Raw genomic sequence first — 14,581 nt, 5'->3', positions numbered from 1 at the left:
CTTCTGCAGGCGTCTGCCTACCCTACTCTCGACCACTCCAGCTGTCATGGACGGACAGGCCGCCAATGGCGCGGCCGGCTTGGGTCAGAATATCACCTCCGTGAACGGCGCGAATTCCGACATAATATCACAGATCCACCAGGCCCTCGAGGCTATACACAACCCTTACTCGCCCAATGACTCCCGTCGAGACGCGCAGGCCTTCCTCGAAAACATCAAGGGCATAGACGAAGCTCCATTCCACGGTTTTACCCTTGCCTCCGACAAGTCCCAGTCACCCGTTGTGCGCCATTATGCCCTTTCCCTTCTTGAGCATGCGATCAAGCATAGATGGGCCGACTATAGCGAGCAACAGTCCTCTACTCTCCGTGGTTGGATGCTGGAGCTCTGCCGCAGCCTTTCGAAGGACGATCCCTTATACATCAGAAATAAGACGGCTCAATTATGGGTTGAAGTTGGCAAAAGATCATGGGGCGCCGAGTGGATGGACATGGATGAGCTTTTGCTTCGCTTATGGCAAATTCCTGATTCTGCTGTTCACAAAGAGCTCGTTCTGTTCGTCTTAGAGACACTCTCCGACGAAGTCTTCAACGGCGACGATGCCGTGGTCGCCATGCGCGAAGGAGTGCTCAGCAGGAGCTGTGTCGAGATTTTTACTCCGGCCACAGTCCTTAGAGAGGCTTTCCCGAACAGGACTGCTGGCCCCGAGGTGCGATATGGGGAAGAAGGTTGGCTAAGCCGGGTATCCGAATTTCTCAGTCAGTGCCTTCAAGGGGATGCTCAGAACAACGACCAAGTTCGGTCTTGTGCCGTCAAATCCTTGTCCGTTTTCCACTCTCTGATGCCCTGGGCCATACCCAAGGCTGTTGCCGTGGCCAATTGCGTGCCTGTCATGTGCAGAGCCCTTGCGACACCCGAAGTGTCTATTCAGAAGGTACTTGAACGCTGCATGATTACGCACACTCGAGAGGAAGAGAATATGGGACAGCTAACCAGCAATAGGCATCTCTGGAGGCCTTACATGCACTTTACTCCCGGTCAAACTTCACCGAACAAGAGTTTAAGGATCTCGTTGCACCCATGTATGATGCCAGCTCAGTAGATCTCTTGAAGAGGCTCTTCGAGTGGTCGGCTGTTGACGTGGACGACATTGATGAGGACAAATACCAATTCGGTAAAAAGTTTTCCGAGGCAAGTCGTTGTCTGAGATGATTAGATTACATTTATTGATGTGGTGTAGATGCTGTCCCTCTTGGGCAACTATCTCGACCGAAGATTTTCGGCGATCCCGACGACTTCGGACGTAGACGGATTTCTCAATTTGCTGCTTCTAACGGTGCAAAGCCCAAGTCTGATCATCGCCATACCCGTATTAGCTACGTGGACGCGGCTACTCAACAACAGACTCATCGGACAGAGCCCAGCTAATACTCATCTCGTCGGGCCACTGCTCGAGGTCTGTGGTTCCCGCCTAATCCGTTTTGAGAACCTGCCAGAAGACACTCAGGACCCAACCTTCTGCTTCCTGATGGAAGATACTGATACCGTCCCGGAACGACATGCTTTTCTCGGCAATTACAGAAGGTTCAGCACACAGGTCATTGAAACAATTGTACAACTGAAGCTTTCCGACGCGGTTTACCATATTCTTGGCCAAGCCGAGCAAGTCTTGCAGCATCTATATGACGGTCACCCACCGATGGATGGTACGTTAATATATGTATCTGAATTACTTTGACGGAAATGGGACGGCTAATTTTTGTAGTGTCCAAGTACATCAAGCATTCAATGCCTGTTCTGCGCGTTGACGCACAATTCACAGTCATCGAGGCGGCGCTGAAAGGCTACATGAAGTGGAGAGCAAGCACGACTCAACAGAGCATGCCAGACTACGTGAGTAAATAGCCATGGGAAAGACAACATTCAGCTAATAGATGACAGGAACAACAGCGCGCTGCTCTAGAGAGAGATCTGGAGTCCTGGTGCAGCAAACTCCTCGAAATGAACTTTGAGGACCCTCTGATTCGGAAGAGAGTGCTACAATTGCTGGTTGCTTTCTCTACTGCAGCTCTCGACAGGAATCCAGGATTCATGCTCAAAGTCCTCGAACACATTCTCATGACATGGCCTGCTCCTCGCCCAGAGCACCGAGCCTTTAACGAGGCGATCAAGGACTTCCAGTCCGAAAGCATGGTTGAGCTGCAGCGACTAGCCTCAAAGGTCCCTGACCACCTGCTAGGCGTATATGATCAGATAGAGGCGAAGGTTAACGACATGATTTCCTCGGGAAGCTTGGACGAGAAACGACAAATTGCTTACCAGAGCTTTCTCTTCATCATCATTCACCGAGCCACCAATATTGACCCTTCCACACAGTTTGAGCGTTTGCAGGGATTCATCAAGCCAGTCACAAGCCTATGGCAAAACCACGAATTGAAAAGTGCTCTGTCATCGTACTCGGGCTTTTGCGAATTGATGGCCCTGGACAAAGCTAAGCGATACCTCATGAACCATCGCGTCCATGAAGTCAAGGATTGGGGCTCTAGCGAGCTGGATGCAGATGGTCTGGCTCTCCAGAGTGAGTTAGAGGAGAGACAGAAGGTAAAGACAAAGTTGCCTGTTTGAGGTATCATCGACTGACCTGACAACAGGTGTTGCCTCTTCGCCCGACAAAATCATTTCTTTCTTTTTCCGTAGAGAAGCTCGAGAAGTCTTCAGCGCCCTTCCAAATCTCGTATCGCTTGTGGAATGATAGCTTTCCAATCATCTTACCCGACCTTCTGCAATTTCTCAGGTGAGATTTCCAGTCATCCCTCAAGCTCAGCCCACTGACCAAGCCTACAGTCATGCCCACGCCTCGCACAATCCAGATAATTGGACAGAACTGCCCCCTGAAATGCGGTCCGTTGTTGGCGGCGTTCTCAGTGATCGTTTTTGGCAGGCGGGAATTTCTGAGGGCAGCAAAGATGAATTCTATGCCCGCGTCATGGACAAGAAACACACTCTCGAAGGGCTCGCTTCGACGATAAGAGGAAGCGTGAGGTTCGTACGAGAAACATGCTATGCCATTATCTACTGCATGAGCCGTTTGGAGATGCAGTTCTATGGCTTCAGCGAACTGCCGAACCCCCTTGCACAAGCGCTTTTCCAAAATTCTTTCTATCTCTCTGCACATCAGCAGATCAACTTGCTGAATCTCGTGCGTTATCTGGTGGACGATTGTCCACTAGAGCAACGTGAGCACTTCCTTCCCCCACTCCTTGCAGCTTGCTTCCAACAGATGGATGCAAAGATCAACTCGGAGTGGGAGAAGCTGGAGCGCCAACAAGCAATTGACGCTGCTGGGGATGCGCTTACCGAGGAGATGAAATCGGAAAGCATCTTGCGCCAGGTCACTTACACTGCCGTGATCATGGTGGCGGATTTCCTGGATCCCACTAAGAGAAGTAAGTAGTGTCTTTCCACCTCTCATGATTCGCCTCTGTCTGTCGTTTCTTCATTCAGCCATGTGTTCCAGTCTCCTGCAATCTCCTCTGAACCACTTGGTTCAGTTTGCTTGACACATCCCCGCTTAGATTTGCCCACGCGTTCCGAACCTCGGCTTGGAGATGCAGTCTAAGGCTTCCCGGCGGTTTTTCTGTATTGCTATCCCGGTATGGAGTACTAACATTGAACGCAGACCCTCCGTTACTAAGATCACAAAATGGCAACGAGCCACCTCGCAGGTATCCGTCATTGAGGAAATTTTGCTTGATGCAGTCTACGATTGTGGAGCCGCTCCTTCTCTTCTGCACTCACGCAATCCGGATGAGAGACACGCGATGCTGTAGCATAATTTTGCGGGTATTTCGATCTATTGTTCCGGACTTCCATCAGTCGGAACCGATCTCGCCAAAATCTGTACCTGCGCACGAGGGCCAAAACTCCACCCCCAGCGGCAAGGATTCTTCTCTTGATCCGACGCCAATTTCCTCCGAAGCAGCTTCCGCAATCAGGGAGTACATCTCATCGGAAGTGCTCCAAGCTTGCATCAACTCATTCCATGAGCCCTACTTCGTAGACCTTCAGAAGGACCTGGCCTCATTAATTGCCTCCATAGTGGTTTATTACAGCCCCTCGACTAGCACGCCCAGAGACGTCCTCCTTTCGCTACCCAACATTAAAATAGCTGATCTCGAAAAGCTGAACGATTTTGTGTCGAAGCCAGCATCCCACACACGCCAGCAACGAGCACTTGTGCTTGACCTTCTCAAAGACCTCAAGGGAATAAGCATTGCAGAGCAGGGAAAATTGCCCAAGACCAGCAGTTTCGGGCGAGTCAAGAGATCAAATCGCAGTAAGATGGCGCAAGAATTCATGACACCCGCGAATGAGTCGGCTACACGCAGCGGAGCGGTCACCGGGGCGAGGCAAGGCACGCCAGATGGCCTTGAGGGCGTGGCCAACTTATTCGAGGGCTAGTGAATCCTGTGATGATCGGTTCCTGTTAATTTGCGCTGTCTGCCGGGGAGGAGGACAGGGGGAGGAGGGACAAGCGCGAAAGACACGCATGTGCTCATTATGGAAATTTTGTTGGCCCCCCCTGCGTTTGCCGACTGGCTGTGCATCTACAGAGCCGCTTACCGAGAAAGCCTGCATACACAGTTTGGGTCAACGTTGTATAGACATGGTCGAGGTGTAACGCCTGGGAATAGGTGCCTCGGCACTGGATGAGGAAGGTTAAAAGGGAAGAAGGAAAATAAAGATACCAACGCTTTTCGAGGCGCACTGACTGATGTTATACCGTTCCGACCACAGGCTCTACCCTCAGTCATATCTCCAGAGCAGCATACGGATACATCAACATTGCTAGTTTCGCTGCCTAAATTGTTGTACATGAGCCGTACAGAAGCTGAGCCACCGGCTGATGTCTCTAACGTTGGATATTGTAAGTCGCCCGCTCGCGCGATATGCTCCTTGTTGTCAGGGACAGGTGCAAGCAACAGTGGCACTGTGCCAGTAGGAACCTGGTTGTGACAACGTGAGTATTCAGAATAGTTCATACAGAATACCTGAACGTAAGCGACAAGCGATTGGACTCGCTAGGGGCAAAGCCGATATGTGGAGAGCGACATGCAGGTGCAGGGCCGCAAGCATTGCCGGACTGAGATGGCTTCATCCGGGGTCCCGTCACATTGGCCGGCAAAGCTGGAGCGACTCTGACTGGTCAGCCGGAAAGTAACGGGGGATCGATCCGCAGCTTCGGCCGATGGATCATCCGTACCCGGCAGGAGAGACATTTATGTACTTCATGAAGGCCGTCGGGGACAGCAGCAACTTCTTTGCGAATGGTTGTTTGGTTGAATTTACGGGTAGAATGTAAACTGACGCGAAGAGGGAGGAGCAAATGATATAAATAGGTGACAAGTCTCGACCTCGGTAATTGACACGTAGCTCAAGCTGTTCATCGTCGTATTGCGCGGACGTATGTCGGGACTTGTTCCTGGCGACATGGGATCGGCATCGAGTATCGAGCGCAATTTGCAAGCCTCTCCTCTACCTCGATTGGGCCCTCTGATTCGCATTCGGCCAAACCAAGCAGCGTACAGCGTAGACCCAAGTCTTCCCAATGTAGGCAAATGGAGCACTGCCCATGGAAAACCACATGGCCACTCGCAACGCATTATTCGAGGAGTGTGGAGGGGGAGGGGGCAATTACTTGATGCTGCTTCTTCTTCTTCGGCCGAGGCATTGAAGAGATGGGCATCTGAGACCGGGAGCCATTCATTGGTTTGCGTTGCTCCGCTAACTACATAGCCGACGTCTAGTACGCTAGTTTTTTCTTCCTTTCCATTTTGTGCCTCGGCCAGGTTCTTCTTGAATCTTTCGCAGGACGGTGGGGTAATGGTTGTTCCACAGGTTTGGGTCGACTCGAGAAGGGGTGCCCGCGTTGCCCTGAGTTGCAAAAGTTTGAAGGTTAGGATGTTTACGTGTAGAATTCTTGTGTCGGCATTCCTGCACAGCGAAGAGGGCATCAAGAGGGCATTCGATGCCGGTGGTTGATCACTAGGCTGGACGTGATTATTTATGTGAAGATGGAAACATACACAGTACCGAGCGGGGTTTTGAGGAGCATTAATGTGCTGTCTCTGAAGTACCTAACGCGAGGCTGGCCGACCACGTGCCTTCGCAACAGTCATGATTTCGCTTATAGGTAATGGAGCACAAAAAGAAGCAGTCAGCAAAAGCATACGGAGGTATACGCTGGGGTGTAGCGGGATGGGATGGTTTTCATTGAGGCTTCGGCTTCACGACACTGCGTTCTACGGATGAGGGTCGGTATTCGTAGGTGCATTCTTTCTTAAGTCGGGTCGGCTTGTGACGGATAAAGTACTACAGTCCGCTGTCCCTGCTGATCCTTGCGACCGACTGCCCGCGTTATTGTCTCTGCAGGATACAAAGTGCTGCGTACACGAGCAGTACCGAATTAAATCACAGTGTTCCTGTGCGTTATCTTAAGATCTAGGAACCCCGGCACGGGTCACCGTGATCGACCAGTCCAACTAGGACCGCTTCCCCCGGAGACCGGATATTGGGCGATCTAGAACTAGAGCGTATGCTTGCACAGCTTGGTAAGATAGCCAGGCAGGGACGGACAGGGATCTCGACGTCTGGTGTTTGGCGTTTCGGAAGAAATGCCCGGCGAGTAGCGTTTCTCGGGTCTGGGTCACGATAAAGGATAATCCTCCGTTCTCTGTCAGGTACGGCGGTGTCGTGTGTCTGGCCTACCAACAACCTCGACAACGGCAACGGCGAAGTTATAAACCCCGATGACCTGGACTTAGGAGACCAAAGTATTGACATAGGTTTCCGTAGCTGCAGAGGCAGCTGGAGACGGTAGGCACAATGAGACCTCGCACGGTTTTACTTGAGCTTCTGGAGAGCCTGCGGTCATGCGGCGAGTAGCCTTCATCCCGACCCGGTGCCAACCCAATTGTCGTTCGACTGGGCGTCTGAACTGAACTTTGCACACCCGTTGCGGGCTATGCAAGACAGCAAGCACAATACTGCGTACTGTTCAAAACCAGGGGCTGGGATACTACAATGCTTCGGGCGTCCACCTCCGAGAAGTATGAACTGTGATGGGACGATCAAGGAATTTGCCGTCAGAAGTCACCACCATCGTCGCACCAAGAGAGCGCATCTGCTGAGGTGCCTTTGGAGAGGCGGGGCAGGTCCGTGGGTTGGTCGATTATCCGTACGGATACTGCGCAGTAATTACTAGTGACATGTCAGGTATTCGAATCTCTTGAGTCGTGTCGCCTGAGCTTAAACTTGGACGTCTATCAAGACAACGAGCTTCCTTGAACTGTAAAATCCCAACCGTCATCTATACGCAGCGAAACATGCCTTTCATCTGTTCTCGAACCCAAGGAGGGCCGACTCGTCGTCATCTGCTGGCCGATGGTCAATCACAATTGCCTTTGTCTCTGGCCCTCGACAAAGTGACAATGTGGGATCTAGTCGAGTACTCAGATAGGTACCTTCGGGATTTGCCATATCTCGTTTTGGCTTATCTTACCTGCCTTGTCTTGCCTTGCCTTGCCTGTTTCCTGCATGTCCATCAAAGATGAACAGAAAAGCGTGCTATCTACGATATCCGCATGAATGGAGAGGCACGCATGTCTCAGTCCACTTGTCTCGGCCATACGCCTCTTGGAGCAGCACAGCATCGCAGGTCAAGCGCCCCCACAAAATCTCTGGGCCTCACTCCGGTTGTAGTCTTTAGTACGGATACAGTGTGTGCGGCGGTATTCTTTGCCATTAGGCCAGAGGCAGAGGCCGCCCCTGCCGGTGCGACCAAGTGCGGATACCCGTTGTGTATTTAGATAACGCCACGCGCTTTGAGACGCGGAAGTACCCGTCGTTGATATCGGCAGTAGCATGCGTCTAATAAACCGCCCAGGGGCCTCAGTGATGAGGGAGAAGCTGTCGCCTGTAGTGTACTTACCTACTATAAGTACGCACATACGAACTACCTTAGGTATGCAGAACAGGAAGAACAAGCCCAGGTGAAACCGTCCAGAGACCTCGGCGCGCTAGTCAGCGCCGTCGGGGTAGCCTGCCGAGAAGTGTCTGCGCCACCAACCAGAGCACTGGAGACTGACAGAAAACGAGCCCGACGCAAACGGCCACTGTGGTTTTCTCCGGCGCTTGAGTTCATGACTTGGTTCAAAGCTGTTTGCCAGGCTGCTGGGGAAGACAACGCCCGTCAGCCGCCATCAGCCCTGGTCAGGACCGGACGTGAGCTGTCAAGACTCAAGCCCAGCTGAGGGCCTACCTAGGTATTTAGACACGTAGATTAGATGCACTCAGGTTGGGCCGTTCGGAGCAAAGCGTTGAAAAGCAAACCAAACTTAGCTGACCTCACCACAAGGCGGCCCTTCCCCGAGTCCCCGACGTCTTGGTGCTTCGTCGTGCTGGGCATATCCTGGCCGCAAGCTTTGTGAACCAGGTTCTGCTCCCCCTCGCTGTCGCGCTTTCTGCGACGACTACTGGTCTTCCTCCCATCCACTCGTCCCTCTCCCCCCCTTCAGCGAGTTGCACTCGCACTCGTCTTCTCTCTCCCGTTGTCCTTTGTTGTCAACCAACGAGTGTCGGATCTGCAGCCCATTGTCAAAGCGGCTCCCCTGTCACGTCCCCAATATGCTACCTACCTACGCAGTAGCACAGTGCCCACCTCCCTCAGGAACCTAAGGCACCTACCCTGTTCTACTGCTTAGTACGGTAGCTTTGGTACCTTACCTACCTACGCAGGAGGAAAGGTACCTTAGGTACCTCATGTAAGGTGTCTAGGGAGGCACGTTACTCTTAGTTTGCAAGTACCGAGTCTTCCCTCCCCCTTGCGCATCACTATCCCCTGTCTGCTCCCCCCTTCTCGTGATCGCTGGTCTGGTGGTGGTAAATTGTAATGTGCTGATAATGTGCTGTGCTGTGCTTCCACGTCTCTTCCCACCTCCCCGAGTCCCCACCACAATTCACAATCATTTCCCTCTACCCCTCCCAATGCAACGCATCGCCTGCTACAGGCTAGCCACATGCACTAGCACTAGCCAGGGCAAGTCTAATCCGACGGGCGAAGAGGGGCTGAAGCCCCCCTCCAAAGTTCCGTCTCCACTGTACTTGAGTGTTTGAAGAGACGTTGGATCGGGACGCCCTACAAGTACTTGTATGTGCCGCCTGGCCCTGCGCTGCGTCTGATAGGAAAGGCTGTATTAATGTTTTTCTTCCAGGGGGGAATTGCTACTTTCTCGTCTTCCAATACGGCCCTGCAAAATTCGGTGCCGAAAAAGAAAAGAAGAAAACGCCCCTTCCGAAACAACAACGCACGAACGACACATAGAACCCAATCAACGCTGCGCTTCTCCAGGCCGCCCCAGAGCGGTTCGCCGATTTGTCTTTTCCTGCCGACCTTCATCAGCTTGCCTACGTACACAGCCTGTGCCACTCAATCACTACCCACGATCTTCGTACGCTGCCTTTGCTTACCATAACCACATCCTGCTCACCCTCAAGGCGGGTTTCTGCTGCATCAATCAGTTCTCCAGGACCTCGTTTGGTTCATTCTTTCTAACCGAACGCTACTCGACGACGCACACCCTGCAACCTCAATCCCATCGTGGGCTGTGGCCGGACCAGGACCACCCCGGATCCTATAAACCACGGTCACCCCCAGACCCAGCAGGGAAACAGGCCCAGTGAGACTCGCAACACCGCCGGTTCTCAAACACCACCGGAGTGGCTTGGAAGACTCTCATCTATGCGCCTCTCTGGCATTCTTGTATCTCGTCCACACCTGCCATCCTCCGCCCAATCTTCCCTCATCCACGTCAGGAACATCGCATAGAAAACGTCTGTTCCTCTCACCTCCCATTGGTTCTTGAAAACGACCAGGCAAACATCAACTCGTCTTGTCCACTGCCCGACATTGTGGTTTCGATTTGCCGTGGATACACATACGTCGCCGCCTTCCTCGCCACCTGCTAACCACCCCATCATCTCAACACGAACACGCGCTCCCGGGCCCGACCTGTTCCCGAGTCTTGCTCCCAAACATTCGCATGGTTGCCGGCTTTCTTATTCTTTCAGATTGACGTTCACTTTGTCCACGTTCCGAAATAGGTCGCCCACCTCTCGAGTTTCATGTTGCCGCCCTCGCGGTCTAGAAGTTACCTGTCGATCTTCCATCTTCACCCTGATCTACCGTCACCGTGATTTGCACGCTTGTTCACACTTCAACAACCTCGCCGCTCTACCAACCTGACGAACTCTACTAGGCGTCCGAACCGAGTACGTTTACTTCATTGCTGTCACTTTGAAGACACACGACCCGTGCCTTGACTTCGACTTCTTTTCGACGCCGGAACAAACCGACTCTGATATTCAACGCCATGGTTTATTGCGGAAAGCCCTCGAGGGGCTGCCAGATGTGTAGAACCCGAAGGATAAAGGTGAGTTATTGCAACATATGAAAGTGAGCCGCCGTGGTGTCGTTTATACTAACTAAGCTGTGTCTGCCGCAAAGTGTGACGAGACGAAGCCTACGTGCAACCAATGTGCCAAGTCTCGCCGACAATGTCCTGGATACAAAGACGAATTCGATCTGGTCTTTCGTAACGAGACCAAGGCGACAGAGAGGAGGGCCCAGAAGGCAAACCGCAAGGCGCTGGCACAGAAGGGAAAGGATGTCGACTCGCCATTGTCAGGGTCCGAGAAGGTCATCTCTCCCACATTCAAGAAGGAAGCCGACTCCCCAGCCGCCGTGAGCCCCGGCCTGAATGTGCCCGTGGAGCAAATGGCATCATGTCACTTCGTCGCCAACTACGTCCTTTTGCCCCGGCAGGGCAGCACTCGTGGCTTCATGGAATATCTGCTGCCTCTACTCAAGCATGATCAGGGCAATCACCATCTACAGCATGCTTTCAACGCGTGTGCTCTTGCCTCGCTAGGCAATCGGCCGAACGCTGCCGGGACTGGGCTCAGCGACAAGGCCCTGGGCCACTACACGAAGGCACTCGCAGCGACACATATAGCCCTCCAGGACCCCGACCAGTCCAAGTCGGACGCCACGTTGGCCTCCGTTCTCATGCTTGGCCTCTTCGAGAATATGACAGCCCGTCAAATGGGTATGTTTGCTTGGGGCTCGCACATTGAAGGAGCAATTCAACTGGTCAAAGCTCGCGGCCGCAAACAACTACGAACCAAGACTGGTCTACTTCTCTTCATCGCGGTACGAACCCAAATGATCATACACACCCTGAGTACGGGCACGGCACCCATCATGGGCGTAGAGTGGTGGCTCAGCGATGCGGTCAAGGACGAGTCAGCCGCACAGTGCCAGCGGTTAAATATCAAAACTGCCGAATTGCGTGCCGAGGTCACCCGTCTGATGTCGACTGTGGCCAGAAGCCCCGAAAATATTGACATCATGCTTGACATGATTCGGCGGGCGCAGACAGTTGATCAAGAGTTTGTGAATTGGATGAGAAACACGCCAGACTACTTTCAGTACACAACCGTGGCGTGGGAAGACAACGTTCCCAATGGGGACTATACCAAGGCCGAGGTGTTCCCGGGCAGGGTAGATGTGTACCAAGATTTCTGGATTGCCAGTGTTTGGAACATGGCACGAGTATCCCGCCTGATTCTTGCGTCGGTCATCGTCCGTTGCGCCGCGTGGGTCTGCTCGCCCGTCGACTATCGCACAACCCCGGAATACGCGACGGCGGCACGCACATGTGTCGACACCATCAGCGACATTATCGCCTCGGTACCATACCACCTCGGCTGGCACTTGAAGCGTCCCGAGCTTCTAGAGCGAGCAAACATCTCCGGCTTCGCTTGTGGCTTGGAAGAATCCCAAAAAGGTCTTCCCGGTTACTTCCTCACGTGGCCGCTGGCATGTCTACACGGCCAAGACTACACGACGGACGCCCAAAGAGCTTGGGTGGTTGGTCGCCTAAAGTTCATCGGCGACGAGCTGGGTGTCAAGTACGCTCATATTCTATCACAGGCAAGTTCATTCGTACATTTACAAACTGGTCGCCGAGTTGGACTAACAGCCTTCTGTAGTTGCAAGTTCGTATCCCGTCAATGCTCATCAGAAGAGACGGGTTGATGGCGCAGCCCTACCCACAAGCTCACAACTTTGAGAAGCTCCTTTCAGCGAGATATGCTCCTCCAACCGCGGGCTACTCCATGAATCCGCTTCAGCAACGTGAGGCTATGCAGAAGGAGTTTGTAGAAAAGCACAAGGCAGAGCTACTTGCAAAAGCCACTGGAACCGCAGGCCAGGCAGGACAGTGGGTGGCGCAGAACTGGTTGACGGTGCGGTCCGGACCGCAATGATTTACCAACCCAGAACAAGGACACTCTGCGGAGGCGGGCCTTTGGAAATTTTGCGAGCTGGCTCACACGTCGTCTTCGTCGTCGTCTCCTATCTTGGTCATGCATTCCCACTTGTCGTCCTTTCTAAAACGAGACTTTCCAACAATCACCTGGAATTAGAGCAATGATTTGTTGACGATATGAGCAAAAGTTGGGAGAGGCATCTGCCAGCCCGCGAGGGTCTGAGCAGCGCAGGTTTCGAGGGGATTTGATACCACGGCGTTATGATTGTTTACCATGTTGGCTATGTTGGCTTTGGAGGTGATATCATTGACCAAACAATCCAATCCTTACTGCAAAGTCAGTTTTCACGGTATGGCGCACTCCTGGTAGAGAATGAATGAATGAATGCCCTATCAACGCAACGTTTTCTCAAAATTCGTTGGCTGCATTATCGTTGTGACACCAATTGCATTGCTGGCCCTCTGCTAGTATGTACGTCGTAGAAAACGCAAACGCTGGCACAGTATCAGTGCGTAAGCACCAGCAGAACCCGGCGGTACTGCCAAGACAGACTTTCTGCATGGAAGACGACCCCGCTTCCGTCCGTCCTAACCCACGACTTCGGCGACGGCCGTTCGGTGCTCAAGCGATTGCCGTTGGGCTTTCGACGCTGCCTCCCCCCAGAGAAGACTCTACGTTGGTAGGCATCCCTACTGGACCATTGTATGTCCTAATGGTATCTCGACGATCGCATCCTGCTGGGAATCTTTTCGACGTCGCCACACCTGACGACAGATCCGCCACCAGACACCCCTTCGCTGCCAAGAAATGCTGCTGACATGTTCGTTCTTGACATTCTCATCTCCGTCTCGACTTGCTGCTGTCTGCTCTGTCGCATTCTTCCAGCATGCCGGGCGGCCAAGACGTGTTGATCCGGCTGGACTTCCGGCTGGACTACCAACGGAGGTATCGCCGACAACACAGGAGGGCACACACACTGGTTACTTGGTCTTCTTTATCTGCCCGACAGTATTGCCGCTGAGATTCCAGGCTTTGACGACCCAATTTTGGGTCTGGTCGACGTATCGCTCGTTGGAAGTGTGCTTGACGCCGACGCGAACACCGTCCTTAGTGAAGACGACGTTCTTCTTGCCCATCTTCTCCGAGGCTGATTCCTGGATCTTGCCCACAGAAATGTAAACTTGCCAGAGCACCCAAGCCACACCACCAATAAAGGCGAAGGTGATGATGAGTGGTAGGATTTGACTGTAGGTGCGCGAGCGCAAGGTTTGTGTCAGCACGTTGAGCCTTTTCAACAGTCGCGCCCCGTGAGATTTCAATTTGCGCAGAGTGCGCCAGGTCGGGAATGGCAATGCGACACGGAAGTCGTGCGTAAGCGCGTTGCGCCTGCCCTCGTTCTCCCCGTGCGCCCTTTGTCGTCTTTATTGGTTTCACTCACCTAATCGTCGAGGGCTGGGGCTGCACTTTCTTGCCCCACGCCATGATTGCGGCTGTAGCTGCGACTCGGTTACTGCAGTGGTAGACGTTGACGTTGACGCTGTCGATGCGAACGATCCGAGGATTTTGCACGCAAACTCGTTGCCAGGCCTCGGTTGACAGTCGTTCTCAGAAATGGAATAAAGAAGAGAGATAGCAGGACCTGATTTAGATCGAAAGTCGAAAAACTGGACAGGCACTAAGGAAAGGGGTCGGCGAGAGTTACGCCGGTGAAGAGAAGGAAGATGTAGAAGGATGGAGCCGGTCGATTAGAGGCGAGCGAGGAATGGCACGCGGTGGATGTGCTGCAATTCGGTTCGGTGTGAGAAAGAGAAAGAGTTGGAAAAGAGAAGTTGGTCGAGCAGGAGTTTGGGAAGGAAAAGGGAAGCTGGGCTTCTTGTTGGGAAGCTAAAGTAACGGAAGCACCAAGTCGAGACGGGACGAGACGAGGCGACGCTTCTGACCCTCTCTGACCAAGGCTACCTCACGTAGAGACTTACAATAGAGACAGGAGCAGAGGCAGCCCTACTACCGAATATGCAAGACCTCGGACCTAAGCTTGGGTAGGTAGGTGGCAGGTTGGCAGATTGGCAGGCAGGTAGGTGGATGAAGACAAGTCTAGTAGTGTCCCGGGTTGCCTCTTGTGGGATGTAACTCGGTACGATACCTGGCCGGGAAGCATGTATCACAAAACCAAGCCGCCCTCCCACAATTC

At 52.9% G+C, this 14,581-nt stretch overlaps 4 protein-coding genes across 4 annotated transcripts; 2 read left to right on the top strand and 2 right to left on the bottom strand.

The window, feature by feature from the left end:
- Positions 1-46: 46 nt before the first annotated feature.
- Positions 47-4,461, top strand: MSN5 (the record flags this gene model as incomplete). The annotated part of the gene is made up of 8 exons (XM_037321880.1): positions 47-934; positions 1,003-1,174; positions 1,308-1,706; positions 1,766-1,893; positions 1,942-2,601; positions 2,652-2,794; positions 2,845-3,446; positions 3,680-4,461. 8 exons carry the CDS (start codon positions 47-49, stop codon positions 4,459-4,461), a joined length of 3,774 nt encoding a protein of 1,257 aa, XP_037180212.1.
- Positions 4,462-5,345: 884 nt separating this feature from the next.
- On the bottom strand, positions 5,346-6,014 carry CGCA056_v006630 (uncharacterized protein; the record flags this gene model as incomplete). Its single annotated transcript, XM_037321879.1, has 1 exon — positions 5,346-6,014. One exon carries the CDS (start codon positions 6,012-6,014, stop codon positions 5,346-5,348), a length of 669 nt encoding a protein of 222 aa, XP_037180211.1.
- A 4,416-nt stretch (positions 6,015-10,430) lies between these two features.
- On the top strand, positions 10,431-12,387 carry WOR2-1 (White-opaque regulator 2; the record flags this gene model as incomplete). The annotated part of the gene is made up of 3 exons (XM_037321878.1): positions 10,431-10,490; positions 10,565-12,064; positions 12,112-12,387. The coding sequence occupies 3 exons, from the start codon at positions 10,431-10,433 to the stop codon at positions 12,385-12,387; spliced, it is 1,836 nt and encodes a 611-aa protein (XP_037179239.1).
- Positions 12,388-13,370: 983 nt separating this feature from the next.
- Positions 13,371-13,872, bottom strand: CGCA056_v006628 (uncharacterized protein; the record flags this gene model as incomplete). The annotated part of the gene is made up of 2 exons (XM_037321877.1): positions 13,371-13,635; positions 13,829-13,872. The coding sequence occupies 2 exons, from the start codon at positions 13,870-13,872 to the stop codon at positions 13,371-13,373; spliced, it is 309 nt and encodes a 102-aa protein (XP_037179240.1).
- Between the last annotated feature and the right edge of the window lie 709 nt (positions 13,873-14,581).

This window comes from Colletotrichum aenigma (assembly GCF_013390185.1).
Source record: "Colletotrichum aenigma strain Cg56 chromosome Unknown KSG_Cg56_contig04, whole genome shotgun sequence".
In the NCBI taxonomy this organism is placed as follows: Eukaryota; Fungi; Ascomycota; class Sordariomycetes; order Glomerellales; family Glomerellaceae; genus Colletotrichum; species Colletotrichum aenigma.
Note: the sequence above shows the minus strand (reverse complement) of the source record. Positions and strands in the feature narration are given on the sequence as shown.